We start from the raw sequence: 19,270 nt of genomic DNA, 5'->3' as shown, positions 1-19,270 counted from the left end.
GCACACACATCACATATCACACATCACTTCCCCATTCACTCCAGAGAGCCTATACAAAGACCTGCAGCATATTTGTATTCTGTGTGGTCAAGTGAGTGTGTGTGTGTATGCAAAAGTGCACAAGTCATGGCGGGAAATCTGTGTGTGCACAGAACCACTGCTCTCGGTTCCTCTTTAGTTTCTATTTCCCGCAAACTCTACTGATACTGATCCCAAGTCAGCTGTCATTAAACACACACACACGCACGCACACACACTTGCGCGCCTCTGCCCTGCAGCAGCGACGTGTGGTTAGTACATTCACAGCTGGGTGGCTACCCAAGCTTACCCTCAGTTGCCCCTAGCAACCACAGTGTACTACACAAACACACACGCACACACACAGCGTGTCTCTCTCCATTACCCTCTACAACGGCACGTTTACACAGACAACAAAACAAAACCAAAAAGAGGCACGCACAAAATAACCAAGCTTTAAAAATACAAAACAAAAACCAAAAACTGGCAAATGAACCTCTGACAAAAAAAAAAAAAAAACATACAAAAATAATGACCAAAACAAACATATAAATCCAGGTAACAAACAAACAAATAAAGCAGCAACAGGACGTGGATGCTCCCTGAGCGCTGAGTGTCTTTGGCCAGATTAGCATGTTAGCACGGTTAGCTAGCTAGCTAGCGAAATTGCACTGCACTGCACTGCAGCCGTCAGATGGCCCACATGGATTCTCTCTCTCCCTCTATATCCTTCCCTTGGCCACACACTTTCCCTCCACTTCACCGATTAAAACAACGTCCACAGCATTGTTGGATTTTTGTCTGTACGTGTGTGGATGTGTGTGTGTGTGTGTGTGATCTCTTGGCAAGAGTCATCGGTCCAGCAGGTAACACACACACACACGAGCACAAGGATGCATGGACAAGGTCGGGCTGGGGGTAGGGATGGGGTGGGCACAACGTAAATACTGAGGGGACGGTGAAGGCATTCACCGTTCAGGTCTTTGAAATAATTAGGATGAATGAGCGGGAGTATGACAGGGTGTTGTGGGAGGGATTGCAAAGGTCACCCAGAGGTCATAGGGGTTTGGTCAGGTCAAAGCGGGGGTGGGTGGGGTGTGTAGGGTGGTCTCCTAGCAACCTCACAGGGCCGCTGTTTTGCCTACCACATTGAGGTCTGTTTTGGCAGCGGCTGGCAGCTGGATATCCACAGAAACACACTGGACGGCATCCTCCGACACGTAGCCTCGCCTGTCAATCAAGCTGTGGAGAGGAAAGGGGTGGTGGTGGTGGGGGGGTGAGAGACACATATGCATAGGTTACCATGGCAGCCAATCCAAACAAGAAGAAAAAGAAAAGAAGGTGTGCAGAGGGGGGGGGGAAGAGAGGAGAGTGAAAGGTTGCATGTGTGTGAGAGAGAGAGAGAGAGAGAGAGAGAGAGAGAGAGAGAGAGAGAGAGAGCAGAAGGGAGAAAAAGAGGAGAGGGAATGAAAGAAAGCGAGAGAGAGAAAGCGAGAGAGAGAGAGAGAGAGAGAGAGAGAGAGAGAGAGAGAGAGATAGAGAGAGAGAGAGAGAGACATACAGGGAGACAGAGAGAGTGTGGAGAAGAGAGAAACACGTACACACAGAGACATCAGGAGGAAGAGAGAGAGAGCATGCGAGAGAGCGTGTGACAGAGAGCGAGAGAGACACACACGCACATACAACAGAGAGCAAAAGAGCAAAGTGGCCAATCTGCTTAGCTGACCTGGGTGGCATTGGTCCACACAGCACGGAGCAGCAGTTCCCCAGCATGCTGTTGTGGCTGTAGGGATTCCCCGTGTCCTCGGAGCCACTCTTGCCTGACCAGGAGCCTTTGATCTGGACACACACACACACACAGACACAGACACAGACACAGACACAGACACAGACACACACACACACACACACACACACACACACACACACACACACACACACACACACACACACACCATGGGCGTAATTTCGGCATGGATATAAGGGACGCGTCCCCACCAATATCCAGCGATTATCGTTTGTCCGCACCAATTTGATCACTGGGGCTGGGGGGGATAAAACGCTCTCCCGTCTCATTCGCATTGCGGCGAAGAAAGGGTTAACCAAAAGTCCTTTGCCAAAGGCTGACGACCAATCTGATTGGCTGTGCCTTCCCCTTCTTTCACGTGAGACTCTAGGTTGTGTATGGTTGCTAGGAGGCAGGAGCGCCAAAAAAAAAAGAAGAAGCTGAGGTCTTTTCGGTAGGTTCTATCACTGCGCTAATCAGTGGTGTTACCACACGGTACGTCTTATTAAATTACTCTGGCAGGCTAACGTTCCAGAATCTTTGGTGCAACGTGGGTGACACGGGCACATGACTGCCAAGTGAGATGGCAGGCAAAAGAAAAAAAGTGGACATACTGAGCTACTTTTCAAAGAAATCTGTAAGTCACACTATCACTCGCTAATGAAATGACGTTTGGAACACAGCCCGTTAGCAGGGCAAACTCGTTATCTATGAATCAAGTTGTCTACGATGGCACAACTAACTGCAGAGACTGTTGTGCAGTTGAATATCCAATGGCTGTCAATATGTTAACCCTTTGAGGAGTAAGGAATTTCTAGAGGTGCTTCTAGAATTTTACTGGAACACTCTACAGCTCCCATAGACGTCTGTGTTAAAAATCTCGCAAAGACATTATGACATCATAATGAGAACTCAAAATTTGGGCAAAATTCTAATCACATATTTGTGATGGTACTCCTCCTGCAAATGATAGAATGTTTGTGACAGTGACACAATAACTCCTCGTCAACATAACACGAGGCAGATTTATCACGAGGGCGCCTTTGTAAAACGTCGGCGGGCACCTTAGCATAATGACAAACAAACAAAAAAAGCTATCCAACATTTTTCAATGAAATGGCATTCATGGCCCATTTTATTGTCCAGGTGACAGATCCAACATCACAACGCCACACTACAACACAGGCAGACGGCGATGGAGAGAAAGAGTCACAGGTGAAGTTGAACATTCGGGTGTATGATTTGATTGCTCGAGACATTTTTGGGAGATAATAGTCCATGGTCTGGCAACTAGCCGTCTTCCTCCCATACCTTCAGTGTGTGTGTGTGTGTGTGCGTGTGTGTGTGCCTGTCGCGTTTGAGAGTTCCATTGGCGCACGGCACGTGCATATGGCAAGCCGTTTTAACATATAATAGCCAGAATGGATATGTGTTGCAGTTGCGCATGGAAATGTTCCGTTTCTCCGATGACCTTTTTTTTTTTTTTTTTTTTTAGCTTCCCCAACAGTCTTGCTGTAGCGCCGCCTATGTGTAGGCCTACCTTATGTTAAGAAAGCTATGACATATGAAACTTATAGGTAGGCCTATTTGGCAGATATTTACTAATACTGTAGCTGTATATTTGAAAATCTGAATTGGAAAAGTCAGTGCCTCACCAGCCATAAACACCAGCGCATAATACACCATTGCAGAAGGAAAGTTCATTGTTTAAATATAAATCACTTAGGCTAACTGCTTAATGCTGTATAGTTGAAAATAAAGTAGGCCTACATTTTTTCTGTTATTGTAATGTTTTGTTTCATGGATACCCGTTTCATGGCAGAAGTAAACAGACATGTAAACTATCAATGTGTGACATTGATTGATTCGGTTGTACACCGACTGAAGGTATATCATTTGTAGCAGTTTTGGGGGGTGGGGGTGGGGGGATTAGGTCCCTGTCCCCACCAATGTCAAAGCCAAAGTTACACCCTTGGTCAAGACGCACTAAGGTGCATTTGTAGAAATTCTCATACGCACAGACGCACACGCACACACGCGCACACGCGCACACTCACACATACACACACATGCACACACACACGACGCATTTGCTGCAATTCTCATCTGCAGAAACAAGTTACGTCTGCAATGCATACTCACATCTTCATTGGTGGTGAGATTGGATGCCACCAGGTAGGTATGGAAGCCCGAGAGGCCCAGAATAGACCAGACCGAGAAAAAGCAAACCACAAGCTCCAGCGCAGTGCAATGAGGAGTTAAGGATTCAACAGGAACGCAAAAAAAAGCAAAAAAAAGAAAACACCCACTTTAAAACCACAGAAAGCACAGCTGAGTTCTCAGGTCACGCTGATAAAAATACCAGAAAGTGTAGGGTGGAGCAACGTTTAACGAAACCTCAGTGAGTCACTCACAGCACCGTTTAAGTGACTCATCAGTCGTGCATGCAGCCTACTGTTACAAAAAGGGAAACAGGAATTGGCAAGCGAGTGCAGATATTTTCGCAAAACCACCTCGTTTTTGTAGGTCAGTGCTGCAAGCCAAATGCTGATGTGTAAATAGCGGACTATCATTGAGACAATCACAGTAGATTGCAACTGGTGATCTGCCATTACACATCGTAATACATTGGAGCAAAATGAGGCCTGAGCAACAAGACTGATAATTATAATTAAGTAAAATGATATCCAACTGATTTGTCATTACACTTGTAAAAATAATACAGACTGACGTTCTATACTCAGGTGTTTCACATAGCTTTCCCCCTTAAATACACACTAACAAATGTGGAGTAAGACATGGGAGATCACATCAGAGGGATCATTATAAAATATGCACTGATTGCACTGATTTGTGTTATTTGTCATCTTGATGATTAACGGGTCCTCAAGCCCTTTTATCTGCCTGTCCAGCACTTTGGTCAGCTGGTGAATATTAAACTGCTTTATAAATATTTTTTCACTTGACTTGATATGAATTCAACAACTTTAAACTACAATGTAAAAATTAAAATGCCTTTATTTTGTTGGGCATAGCATGATTAAAATACTTTGACGCGTTTCGGCATGAAGCCTTCGTCAGGAAGTGTATTTCTAAAACTTTTTTGAAATCAACCAAGCCTGTCACCAAAGAGCACCATCTTAAAAAACTAGACAGTTCCAGGAAGCACTCCAACTGGACTTCATTCTGAAACTTTAAACTACAGTGCAGTAGCATATTAAAGGATATCTGGCTGGGCTTTCCTGGAGGGCATACACCAGTCCATTACCATCCTGGGAGCCTGCGGGAGAGAGACAAATGCACAGCGGACAGCTTAGACAGGTGGCATCTCTGAAATGACATTACGGTACACGACACACAGCTGCTGCTGCTGCTGCTCTTATCCAGAACCACTTACAGGTATTTAAGCACCGCAAGAGTCCACCTGTACAGTGTCTACTGCTGAGCATGTGTTAGTCAAGAACGGTGGTGAGTTAGCGAGCTGTTAGAGCCATAATCAATGCAAAGGCCATGTTGTGTAGTTTCAGAAGAAGGATATGACACCCCCACCCCCCCCCCACACACACACACACACAAACACCAAGAAATAGCCTACACATTTTTTTGTAAAGCAACTGAAAAAAGCAGCTTACATGTATTAGCAATTACATTACATTTGCTTCTTAAACTTACATTATTAAAACATTATTGAATTACATAATTTAAAGATTTTTCACAATGTATTGTGAAATGTGTGTGAAATTATCAGCTACAAATACTTCACAATCAAAAGCGTGTGACAATAATGCCCCAATACAATACATATATCGCATCTACAGCCGCAAGCCACCCAGAAGTTCCACATGCACCCCCACCTGCCCTCAAGCACCTGCCCACCCCAAAAATGTCTGTGCACGCCACTGGACCCTGCTTTGACAATGTGAATGTGAGGGTGCACTAGAGCCTCAGCTACTTACTCATTAAAGGAGCATATTAAACAATGCAGGGTAAGGCAAAACTGTGAGAGAATGTTGCTGATATTGGCATTTAACAGTGCAAATGCACCTCACCCCCACCCCAACCCCCCTCTCTTCCGTTTTTTGTGTCCTTTGCCCATTTGCTGGGAGGGAGCTGTGGGTGCTGTTGTGCTTCGTCCGGTTTAACCGAGAGTGAAGGCCAAATTATTTTTAGTGCACGGTCAGAACGGACAGACAGCCAGCTAGCAGATTGTGAAGAGATATCTGCCCACTAGTGTGACAAAATACAGTGTGCATCACATGGACAAAATATAGGAGCGGTGCAGCGCTATCACACAAAGACACATCATACACATGGTCAAGCTACAAAATCAATGCAAATGTTTGTGTAGCTTTGAGAAGACTGTAATGATATAATAAGTAGTGCCTAGCTAAGAGTCGAATGAGGAGCTTGAGGACAACTTGGGACTAGTACTGGTACCGGTATATCACAACATGGATTACTTTATATCGCGATAACGATATACAGTACATCACGATATACCACCACTACGAATGTTTTCAATTCTTGTCTTAATGTTAAGGTCAGTCATGGGTAAGCGGTTAGGCCGTAAGACTTGTAGCCAAAAGGTTGCCGGTTCGACTCGCGACCCACCAGGTTGGTGAGGTGAGTTATTATCCAGTGCTCTCCCCAGTCCTGCTCCATGAATGAGGTACCCTGAGCATGGTACCGTCCCACTGCACTGCTCCCTTGGGGCGTCATTGTGGGCTGCCCCCTTGCACGGGTGAGGCATGAATGCCATTTCGCTGTGTGCAGTGAACACTTGTGTGCTGTGTCACAATGACAATGGGAGTTGGAGATTCCCAATTGGGCTTTCACTTCACTTCACAATGTCCCCTTTAGAGCGTTGTGTCAAAACCATTTAGTGTGCACATGTGTGTGTGTGCGTGTGTGTGTGTCTGTGTGTCTGTGTGTGTGTGTGTGTGTGTGTGTGTGTGTGTGTGTGTGTGTGTGTGCGCGCGCCTGCGTGTGCACGGTACACGGTACGTACGCAAGGCCAGGTGTGTGGTGACGCATCCGAAGATGAAGGCGGTGAGGAAGGAGAGGGAGACGATGAAGCAGTAGAAGAAGCGATAGTTGCGCTTGCCAACGCAGTTCCCCACCCATGGACAGTGGTGGTCAAACCGCTCTGCAAAAAGACACAAACACACACAAAAAACGTGGATTGGTACTGGTTATAATATGCACGTTACACATCATAGGTTTTATCCAAAGGCAAAACACAAAGCATTGGTACTGGATATAGCTCACATTTCACAGTCACACTCGCATGTAGACATGCAGGCAGAAAGGTAATATCATAACATCATTTTATCATACATCATTAGCATATAATATCATTTTTTTCAAAGCCAAATGTAACAAATCTTATTTTAGGATCAGTGACAGAGCAGATACACGTGTGTGAAACGTGTAGTTGATGACAGATGATCAAATAGCAAATTAAAATCCCACTAGTGTACCTTACGTGCCAAGAGCAAGATTCAGCGGGATACAAGGTAAATATTTACCTCATTTTACTAAATACATGTATTTAGTAATCTCACAATTAACCTGTGTCCTAAAAGTCTTAAATGTTTGGTATGAGTGGAGATCACATGACTGCACATCAAATCTAGGTCTGGGACGATTAATCGTCTAATCGTGACTAATCGACTTTAAAAAATATTCGGAAAGAATTTTCATAGTCGACAAATCGTTTCGTTTAATTCAGTGCTTTGTTACTTACTTTTCTAATGCTTTATTACATTATTGAAACCTAAAATTGCACTGCACATATGAATTGAACGTTGTATCTCAAAGTAAATAAGCTACTATCATGATTTAAAGCTCATTGGGAGCTCAGGGACCTAATTTTAACGGTTTCTTTCTTTTTTCCCAATTTCCTTGAAGATTTAAGTGCTAGAGTACTTGAAAAATGAATCGTTTGACTAATTGACTATTCGAAAAAAATAGTTGATAGATTAATCGGTAGAAAAATAATCGTTTAGGACAGCCCTAATCAAATCTACCTTTGGATACCAACAACAGTTATGTAATCTGATGTAATCTATTAGAGAGAACGCATTCCGTGTAACATTCTGAGGGGAATTCTCGTCCTTCACTCTGTCACTCAGTAAATGTTACACAATGTTTCAGGGTGTATTTTCTGCTTGATACATGTAGGGCAAGGACAGACAGACAGAGTGCAGATGCCCCATCAATATGAATGAGGCAGGAGAAGAACACCCAGCAGGCAGCAACCACCACACAAATGCACGCACACACACACAAACACACACACACATTCAAGCTTCAAACACAGGCCATATAAATAAAACACAACATATAAAAACACACATTCACACAGCCCACCACACATACACAGTGCGCTGGAGCATTACAAAAACAGACACACACACAAACAAGCACAGACAAGCTCAGATGGGCACATGCGTGGCTACACAGGCAGACAGACCTTATCCCAAGGGACAAGGAGGGCGCGCGCACACACACACACACACACACACACACACACACACACACACACACACACACACACACACACACACACACACACACACACACACACACACACACACACACACACACACACACACACACACACACACACACACACACACACACATTACAGAAGACATTAACATTCTCGCAGGTAGACCCATATATTAAATGTATTAACGCCCCAAACACAGACCCACTTACTCGTACATTCACGCACACAAACACACACACACACACGCAGGTAGACACATGAATAGAATTTAATAACCCCTCAAACACAGACCCACTTACTCGCACACACACAAACACTACATCTACTCGTTTGTGCCTACAATCTGAAACTGATAAAAATTTACCAGTTACAAGGTTACTCAGTCATGATTTGGGCAATTGAATGAAAAGTGATTGTCTATAGCGAAGAGTTCTTACGAGTGCACATATATGTAGAACAGCAGCTGGCAAAAGACTGCACGCAGGCACGCAAGCACGCACGGACGAACGCACGCACATCAGTGAACTCACCCACACAGTTGTCCTCTCGTTGGTCCTACTGTGTAAGTGGTAAAATAACACTGAGAAATTTAGTGTGCACGCACACACACGCACTACAGCCAACTCACCCACACAGTTGTCGCAGAGGGAGCAGTGTGAGGTGCGCGGCGGGCGGAAGATCTTGCAGGTGAAGCAGTACTTGAGCTTGACCACCTGCTGATTGATGAGGATCTCCTTGGTGCGCGGAGGAGGCCGGTAGGAGGAGGAGGACGTCGAGCCGGTGTTGTCTACAGAGACAAGACAGGAGCACATGAAGACGCAGAATTACACACAGAGAAGAGGAAGCATCAGGTAGTAATTGTATTCAGTGCTTTAAGTGGAAAAAAAGAGGTGCAGGAACCCTAATCGTTCGAAAATACCATCCAAAAAGAAGAGCAGGAACCCTGATTTTCTGACAGCCTCATCAGTACAAGTCACGTTTTTGGAAGCCTATGGCCTGCACACATTTTGAAAAACTTGTTTGCTTTCTACGGTTTTCCGCTGTTGTGTATTTTTTTGACAGATGTGTTCTCACAATGATTCTGGGATATTCATTTTGAATAACGTAGAGTAGACATATCTTGTGTTTAACAGAATAGTGTGTGGACAGCTTGAGTAAAAACAAATTTAGAACTAAGAACCACAACAATACTGTCAAGTTGAGTATGATTTTTCCCACACACAAGATAAGTTCTGAACGCTGATGATGGAAATTATGAGGAAGGGGAACAGGGTTCCGGGGCCCACTGGTGAGCCACTAAGGTAGTCCAAGTGGGCCCTGAAATTTCAGGAAATTGAATATCTATAGATAAGCCCTGGTAAAATATGTGAATACATAGGATTTTTCTCACTGCTTTTGCAATGCCTGGTTTGACAATATAGCCATATTTAATGTAGCAATGGAAGTCTATGGTTGGTAGGTACCAAATGAAACATCAAATACCGGTACATACCGGTAGTTTTGTTTATTTGCCAGGGACCATGTCCAAGATAGTTCTAGTACCAGAGTTAGCTAGAAGCTAGTTTACATCTGTACACACAGCACTTGAAAGTAGATGAATATAAAATTCACTAGAATGCAAAACGGCCACTTAATTCCCTCCAGTGATGACTTGTGGCTTGATACTAATGGTACCATTTACTTCCAGTGGTTATGCTAAACTATGCAGTATCTCAGTATTGAACACACAGAAAAGAAAATGTGCACATTTTGGCAGTCTGCCTATTGAAAAACAGCCGACAACACATAAAGTCTTCTTCCCTCTGTGTCATCAGACAGACACATGGGAACGACAAAGAAAAGGAGAAATGTGGAAGAGGGAGAGATGGAAGTGGAGAAATGTGGAAGAGGAAGAGAGGGAAGTGGAGAAATGTGGAAGAGGAAGAGATGGAAGTGGGGAAATGTGGAAGAGGAAGAGATGGAAGTGGGGAAATGTGGAAGAGGAAGAGAGGGAAGTGGAGAAAAGGTGGAAGAGGAAGAGAGGGAAGTGGAGCAAAGGAGACACCGCTGTCAACGGGGCCACAGACAGAGAGCACTGATGGCTGCTGATGATAAACTTAAAGGGACAGTTTGGTCAATTTCAACATGCAGTTGTAATGCTCACACTACCCTGGACTTGTCAGTGCCTGAGATTTTTTTTTCTTCTTCTTCAGCCGTTTCCGAGATCCTGGTCATTGTAATGGGGGCAGCTCTTTGTTTACATTTCAAAAAAACATTTTTATTTATTCCCAAAAACATCCAAAAGGTTATAAAACATCAGCAGACAACTAGCAAACAGCAGTACCTTTTGGGAAAATATTTGGAGTTGGCCTTTGTTTCATTTTTAAAAAATGTAAACAAACGCTGCCCCCATTAGAATTGCTCATATCTCGGAAAGGGCTGAGCCGAAAAATGTGGTATCACCAGGTACTGACAAGTCAAGGGTAGCGTGAGCTATACAACTGCATGTTGAAATTGACCAAACTGTCCCTTTAACGGACAGGAGAGGAGAGCTGGGGAGCATGCGTTGCGTCACCCAACGCTTGCCCTAAACTGGGGGTGGGGAACCAATGTTTCGAGGACTGTTTCCGGCCCTTGAGGCAGCCTTATCCGGCCCCCAATATCATTTTAATGTTCAGTTTAATGTGCAGTTTCACATGAAATACCACATGATTTGTAAATGAATCTTAGAAATCACATTTGCAATATAATTAAGTTATATGTTCAGGGCAGTGAAGGTGGGGTCTGGTGTAAACGGGGAAATCCTGGTTTGTGTTTATAGTACCGGTTTGTGTTCATAGTAAGTGGCCCTCGAATGAAAACAGTTCCTCACCCCTGCGCTAAACCCTCCCATGCCGTTTTCAAGTCGACCAGGAAAGTGCCGGTGCGTGTGCCCGCACCAGTTACGTTCGAAACTTAAGCGTTTACCTGCGAACCACCCACATTCATAACAGGATCAGAACTTTTCCGCACGTGACTGTGTGCTACCTGGATGAACCACGTCGTCCAAGGTTCGCAGAGAAAAACCAAGCCGTGCAAACGCTCAGACCTACAGCATAAACACCCCAGCTGGTTTGAGACCAGGTCCCGGTTCTCTGTCGGCCAGAACGCGACTTCACAAGCCTGCCTAGAAAGCCACTGGCGAGGCAAAATTCACATTTTAACAACGCACGTACACATGCACGCAGCCCTCCCCCAGTCCCCCATCTCAAAAAAACATGAATTCATTCCCTCTCATACACAAAACTACACTCATTCGGTCACACTCACACACTACCTTGCACACATTAAAGTGTGTGTCTAAGGTGGGTAAAGGTTTGACCGATAAGTGGTGCGGGTGCAAGCGCGCGCTCACTCACACACACAGACACACACAGACACACACAGACACACACACACACGCACACACACAGGCCCCCTTTGAGCCTGAAATAGCACCAGAGGGGTCTATCTGCGGTGAGCTCCAGCAGGGATGAGCTGCCGGCCGGCCCAGAACAGAGGAACCCTCTCATGGCACCGGCCTGCCATCAATCACATCCAGTCATGCGCTGTAGTGTGTGTCTGCGTGTGTGTGTGTCTCTGTGTGTGTGTGTGTGTCTGTGTGTGTGTGTCTGTGTGTGTGTGTCTGTGTGTGTGTCTGTGTGTGTGTGTGTGTGTGTGTCTGTGTCCAACCCGTCCTCAGGGCATCACCAGTCACCATGGTTCCAGGTTCCACCAAAATGTTGCTGAACGCCTCATCTCCTAATTACTAGACTGCTGAGCAATTGCTGCTCTGCTATTCAAATGGCGGAGTGATGACCACAGAGGACCTTCTCTTCCCTTCTCTTCTCTTCTCACAGGCTACACACATCAAGGACCTCCGCCACACACAGGGCAGGGCAGGCGAGGGGTGATGAAACAGTCCAGGTTTTCTGCAGTATGGCCTACTAGAGGAGGCACTCAATCAAAAGATGAGGCCTACGGTGATTAAAATCTTCATCACATCTTAACATGCGCGCACATGCACATCATCATTAAGGAAGAGTTGAAGAAGAGCAGGAAGATGAGAGTAGATTGTCGCACACGCACACGCACACGCACACGCACACGCACACGCACACACACACACACACACACACACACACACACACACACACACACACACACACACACACACACACACGACACACACACACACACACACACACACAATTAACTGTCTTCATCAGCCTCCAAATCAGACACTCACACGTCTTTGCCAAATCCCAGTGTAGATACACACAAGCCCATTCACAATAACCTTTAGTGCCCTTAGCAAACCTTTGATCAGCTACTCACACAAGACAAAAGCACACTCACTAATAAAGGTCTTCAGCATCACCTAACTAACTTCACACACTCACTCTAGATCTCACACTGGGCCAATTAAACTCTTAAGCAAAGCCTTCATCAGACTGTCACACGAAGTGTCGCAATTATAGAATTCGTTAATGCATCAAGTCAGACTGGCTCGTACTCGAAAAGTCTATAGCAAAACAGACATATATCTTCTCTCTCAATCTCTCTGATGGACACACACACACACACACACACACACACACACACACACACACACACACACACACACACACACACACACACACACACACACACACACACACACACACACACACACACACACACACACACACACACACACACACACACACACACACACACACACACACACACACACACACACACACACACACACACACACACAGAGACAGACAAGAGCCCACTAAAGATTAAGGCCTTCATCCATCAATGGAAAATCGATGAGATCAGTAGAAGATGAATCAAGAGTAGATGAAGCTGGTGTGTGGTGATGAAAAATACTGTTGGGTTGCGACCACGAGCATCCATTAAGAGACGCAGAGGATGCTAATGATCAGATAAAGTTAAGTTTATTCTAATTGCATTTTTGAATCTACACCCAACACTTTGTCTTCACAATGGCATTTAAAGAAACACACACCGAAGATCTCATTTGAACACTAGGGGTGTAAATAATAAATCGATATGTATTGATGCATCGATCCTACGGCAGGCGATTGAATCAAATCATATCGTATCGTATCGTGGGGCATTCTTAGTATCAAAAATAATCAAATCACTGGCCCCTGCCCAATGCTCTAGCTCCATAACATAACAGAAATGTAAAAGCAATTGAAAAAAAAAACAATCAAATCGTACTGTATCGTGGGGCATTTTTAAGTATCAAAAATAATCAAATCGCTGCCTTAAGAAATTGATATTAAATCGTATCGTCATGGAGGCTGTGATTTACACCCCTATTGAACACAAGGCCTAGCTGGGATGGCCGTTTGTCACAGAGATGCATGCACCCAAGTCCAAAAAAGCTTCTACAATAATCGTTCTGTAAAGTATACAAATGTGCCTTCAGAATAAGTTGCTTGTGTGTGCATTTATTCACTGTATATGAAGCTTGTTAGAGTCACACAATATTTTCTTAGATGTGTGATTTAAAAAGTGATTTAAAAATGTGTGATTTATGGAACCTGATTGAAAACCAAGTTTGTGTGTGGAATATACGACCATACATGCGGGTAAGATGTGCGAGAGGGTGGTATGTCTGTGTGCACGCAAAAGAAGGTTTGAGAGATGACAGCTATTACGTCAGTGTGTTCATACACTCCCAACAGGCTGACATCTCATTTAATTTCTCACTCAGTTGAGATGGCAGAGCAGTGGCAAATGCCAATGGTCAGCCCTGGAGTCCCAAGGAACCCAAACCTGTGTATGTGTCCTTAAGTTAAGATGATCAGTGGCCTTTCTGCCCCAGACTATGGCCTAGTCTACAGCCTAGTCTGTTCACGCAAACGCAAACGCACACGCACACACACTTTCTGCATCTTTGAACAATGAGACAACTGCAGTGCTCATGAAATAAGTAACAAAAGTGAAACTCTGCCTCAAAGTCAGTCTGGGTCATTGTGACATGAAGAGGGGTTTTCACCCGAAACGTTACGCCAAAAAAAAAAAAAAAAGCGAAGAGTAAAGTCTTGGATTTCACTTATCTAATGAATGTCAAGGCCACAGTCACTCAGAGTCCCTCACCTCAACAATCCACTTGCTCTTCTGAAGAGAATCTTCACAGGCCCTCCAAACAGGTCTTTTTTTAACCAGTGCAGAATATAGCCATATATAATGAATGAGAATTGTAATACGCATAGTCTTGCATAGAATGCATGCAAGGCTATTGAAGGATCCTCATTAAGAGTGAGAGAGTTCTGTTCTTTGAAGCCCAGTGTGATGTAATTGAAAAAAATTGACACGCTCAACTTCCAAGATAAAAAAGCAGTCTTTTTTTGGGGAGCGGAAGTACAAAAAGACAAAAAGTTACGTAGAAGACACCACACGCTCAGGCTTAATATTAATTATTAACACCATGTCCATTGCAGACGGGTTTCGTCAAACTCTATTGTCAGTGTGTAGTCATGTTATACCGAGTGCAATGTAATGTAACTAGGGGTGTCAGCAATTGATAATAGTCAAGGGATTTTAAAATTCATTGCAATTAGGCGCCAACTTGGGTAACCAAAACTGACGGAACAGACAGTGCTCCGCACGCAGTGCTGTTGTCGGATCCGGTGTGCAAAGGGCCGACCTTAACACAGGAGAGTCATCACAGACATGGCTAGTCGTTTACCGATAGGCAGGTCACTGAGGCCCTAACTCAGGAGGACCCTCACAGGCATGGCTAGTGGCTTATCGAAACCAGCCCTGTGTCTCAATCCACGCACTTGTGCACTTTGGGCACTGTGTTTCAGTGCCTAGGGCGCTCACACTGAAAGTTTTGGTTGAGCCAGTGCACTGAAAGTGCCAGGGTGATCCCCTAACAATGGCGGAAAAACGCAATGCTTGAATTATGGACACTGCACGCAACAGTCTCCTAATTCTGTAAGTAATGCTGATGGGACACAGACCTTTTCATGCCAACCCAAGAATTGTATGTGTGATTGTTGCCCTTTGGGGTGAAGGAAATGCAAATACAAGCAATACAATGACTGTCAGTGCACTGACACAAGTGTGTGATTTGAGACATAGGGCAGGTAACTGAGGCCCTAACACAGGAGAACCGCCACAGGCTAGTCGCTTACCGATAACGAGGTAACCGGTGTGCGGAGGCCCTAACGCAGGAGAATCACCACACACTTTGGATAGTGGCTTACCGATCTGCTTCTCGATGTCTGCGGCCTCCTCCGCCGTGGCCCTGGGCAGGATGCCTGGGTCCGTGAAGCTGGTCTGCAGCAGCGAGATCACCACGAACACAAACAGCACTCCTCCGATCACCGGGATGCCACACGTCAGGTGCTTCACCAAGAACGGGCAGCTGCATGTGTGGAGAGAGGAGATAAGATATTCACAGGGGTGACTGAGGAGGAAGCAGCAGGGTGATGGTGACTGTTAACACAAACCATTGAAAGCAGGAATGCATGAGGAAGAGCCAAACAAATGCCACTTATGAATGGTAGTATTACACTACACTTAGCTGCAGAACGACTTTTATTTTAAGGACAGCGCTATTGGTTAGAGTCCCTGGAGCATTGTGGGGTTAGATGCCTTGCACAGGACACTTCAGCCATGGGCTGCATTCCAATATGCAGACTCCCGTCCTCCACTTGTGCTTGTGGCCTCGCCCCCTGCCTCCGTGGAGAAAACAATCAAGTTTCCCAGTTGTCAGCCTAGCCACAACAACTTTTTGGGGGAATGTTTTTCATTCACCATCCCGATTGCAAATGAGAAAATGACATTAGAATTGTGCTTTTGAAAGATATTGAATTATTTTTCTGTCGTCAGTGACATCATCATGAGGTCACAAGTAGGCAAGTGAGCAAGGGAGGACGGGAGTTTGCATATTGGAATGCACACAATGCAAATATCGGTTGAACGGTTACCGGTTAACATCCCTAGTGCCTTGCACAAGGACACTTCAGCCATGGAGTGAGACTAGAAGGATGGGATTCTAACCTACAACCCTCTGATCTACAGCCCTCTTCCGCACTGCTCCCTTGGGGCACCATTGGGGGCTGGCCCCTTGCACGTGTGAGGCATAAATGCAATTTTGTTGTGTGCAGTGAACACTTGTGTGCTGTGGAGTGCTGTGTCACAATGACAATAGGAGTTGATGTTTCCCAATCAGCTGTCACTTTCACTTCACTTTAACCATTAGGCCACAGCTGCCTTTACCTCCATGAAGAGATACAGTAACACCATCTATGGTGGGTTGCAGGTATGACATCACGTTGGGGGAACTCCCCCAGGATTCTAAGGTTCTACATAGACTCCGATGAGCCTGCAGAATCCCCAACGTGATTAATAGTACATATTCTTAAGATGGTTAACCTGCAACTCCACCTCACACTGGCTTAACACACTCTCACAGGGGGACACAGCTTCTATCCATGGATCATGAGGATGCTGAACTGCCATGAAATGTCCTGGAGCCATGTCGGGGTCCTCCTTCACTCTTTTTCTCTACCACCACCTTGTTCGAGGAGGACTTTTTTGAACAAGGAATGCATTACCCATGAATTGAAGCTCATAAGTACAATGACAACAAAACACTTGAATTTTTAGTAAATAGATTAATGAATGTCGAAAGTCTAAATACCCCAGATCGCTTCATGTCTGTCAAGCATGCCATTTAGCACTGGTTCTTACTAAACCCTGTGATGGATGCTGTGATGGATGACTGGCCCACTTAGGGCTGTTTGGAAGGTTGAACGCAGAGAGCTTCAGGCAATTGCCGTCAATGGCCTGATTACAAGTCATTGACAAAGAAAAATATGGATCTGACCACATTTTATTTGAAAAGTAAGTAGCCCTTGTGTCAGCACCTTGCCCAAATAATGACTCTCTGGCACTCAATATTGATTATTTCAGGGAAAGAGTTTATATGCAGACTTTATTTAACAGACCACAATTTCATTGTTTCACTACAATATTATACCGTCATCATCACGGCCGCTGACAGCTTTTGCTGGGCCCAGGGCAAAGTCACATGAAAGGGCCCCCCATGCAATACATACAATATAATGAAAACTCAATTTGGAGCGCCTGTCTGTCTCCCTGGGGCCGGGACAACCTAATCCTTTACCCCCCCAGTCAGCTTCCCTGCTCATCATTGATTTTAAGTCCACCACAGAGTAGGAGTGGAGTGGGAAAGCTGCTTTGCTGATGTGATGACGAAGAACATGAGAATATTTCCAATACCAAACAGAAATCACAGACAGTTAGAATAGAGCAGTTGATTGAAACGTGATTTTCAAACGGGGTGCACTTACTCAAATATGAAGAATAATCCACTGGTCACCAGGATGAGGCCGAGCGTCAAAGGGAGAACACCACTCTGGCGAGCGACGATGATCCTTCCGTCACAGTAAAAGCGATTCTTTCCAGGAAATACCTCCCATTTTCGCTGTTGCCTCCTGGTCTTCTCGGGGCAGGGTTGCGAGGGGGGAGTTGGCGTAGGTGTCGGTAGTGCCTGAGGATCTATTTGTTGATATTCGCAATTTTTCATTGCTACGACGCGGAACACATAGGGTTACTCAATTCTAAACGAATCACACTCAGGTCATGCACAAGCGCTCGGACAAGTCTCGCGCAACGGGCAGGAGAGAATACCCTCTTGTTTTTAACAGGTTTGGACTCTACTATGAAATCATCCCGTCGATAAACAAGAGATAACTACCGGAAGAATTTGCCTTGATGCCTGGAGTCATCTCCTCACCCCAGTGACTGTATTGTATGCGTCAGTTGCGTACTCGGCAACGTCAAACCACGAGTCTATTGTTCCCACTTGAAGACATGGGTAACTGGCCATTCATTTGTCAGCGCACGACACAGCAGCCTATGTGGGAATGTACTACCGGCAATAAAGACTAATTTTCGGCACAAAAGCACCTCATGTCGGCCTCCCACTCACGGATGATACTGTGGAGAGAGGCATGTTTTGCTCACGTATATGGTTTATGACGATTAAAATGTTACATCATATCGACTTATTAGATAATACGACGCAGGCTCAAAATGTTATGGGATCAGTCAAATCTCTCCCTGTATGCTACTGTTAGCTAGATAAGCTAGCTGCAGCAGAGCGTTAGCACCATACAGTGACTGGCCAGCCCACAATCTGCAAATGACGGCCAGCTTTAAGCCAGTGGGTGAATAAACAAACAACGTCTACCATACCTAAAGCTAAGCATATTCAGACACAACCACACACTCCGTATCTAGCTTTCGTAGGCTAACAACACGGGCTGATAGTTCCATGAAGTGGAATGTTCTTCTTTCTCAAAGGAGTTAGCTTGTCACGACATCAAATCTAGTTTTCCATTATTTCCGACGCAAAGCTTATGTTTTTATGATATGATATTATTCACTACATACTTGAGTTTCCTGCTACAACGCCAGGGTTGTCGTTGTCTTGGCGAGCATCCTTGCCTCGACCCATAGCGCGAAGCTGTTGTGTTCCATCGACTGACAAGATGTGCTTTGCGACATATCGCTTTCCTCCAACGTGGCGTGGCCAATTTCCTGACGTCAGGTTGATTGACAGGCAGTTCATTACAACAGTGTTGACCTTTTCTATCCTATACAGATTTCATGAATGGGTTGATGTTGATATGTCCTAGTATCACACGTGGGTCTTTTCATAATTCATCCTAACCAAATGTTTAACATCACACAGCACATGTTAATGGAAATGCTGCTGACCAACAAGCAGCCCAGGCTAAGCCTAAAGAAATAGCCTAGAACAGTGTAGTTACAGATCTAAGTGCAGGTTGTGCATGCCCTATGGTATGCCTATATATGACAGACATGATATATTTGATTTCATTGCAAAACGGTGTAGCCACCATTTTTGACTTTTGCATTTTATTGTTAGA

The 19,270-nt window shown here is 45.0% G+C and overlaps 1 protein-coding gene across 2 annotated transcripts in view; it reads right to left on the bottom strand.

Annotated features, from left to right (window-relative positions):
• Positions 1-18,855, bottom strand: part of zdhhc18b (zinc finger DHHC-type palmitoyltransferase 18b) — a 25,889-nt gene extending 7,034 nt beyond the window's left edge. Inside the window, exons 1-9 of one of the 2 annotated variants that reach the window (XM_063185787.1) lie at positions 18,771-18,855; positions 17,666-17,873; positions 15,551-15,711; positions 8,947-9,105; positions 6,813-6,950; positions 5,033-5,084; positions 3,947-4,049; positions 1,745-1,857; positions 1,164-1,260 (exon numbers count right to left, since the gene is read on the bottom strand). In XM_063185787.1, coding sequence (XP_063041857.1) covers positions 1,164-1,260; positions 1,745-1,857; positions 3,947-4,049; positions 5,033-5,084; positions 6,813-6,950; positions 8,947-9,105; positions 15,551-15,711; positions 17,666-17,873; positions 18,771-18,834 — 1,095 coding nt within the window. In that variant the 5' untranslated portion in view covers positions 18,835-18,855. Of the gene's footprint in view, positions 1-1,163; positions 1,261-1,744; positions 1,858-3,946; positions 4,050-5,032; positions 5,085-6,812; positions 6,951-8,946; positions 9,106-15,550; positions 15,712-17,665; positions 17,904-18,770 lie in introns of both variants that reach the window. The other variant, XM_063185786.1, reaches the window with a different exon arrangement.
• Between the last annotated feature and the right edge of the window lie 415 nt (positions 18,856-19,270).

The sequence above is a fragment of the Engraulis encrasicolus genome, chromosome 20 (genome assembly GCF_034702125.1).
Source record: "Engraulis encrasicolus isolate BLACKSEA-1 chromosome 20, IST_EnEncr_1.0, whole genome shotgun sequence".
NCBI lineage: Eukaryota > Metazoa > Chordata > Actinopteri > Clupeiformes > Engraulidae > Engraulis > Engraulis encrasicolus.
This window is presented reverse-complemented; position numbering and strand designations above follow the sequence as displayed.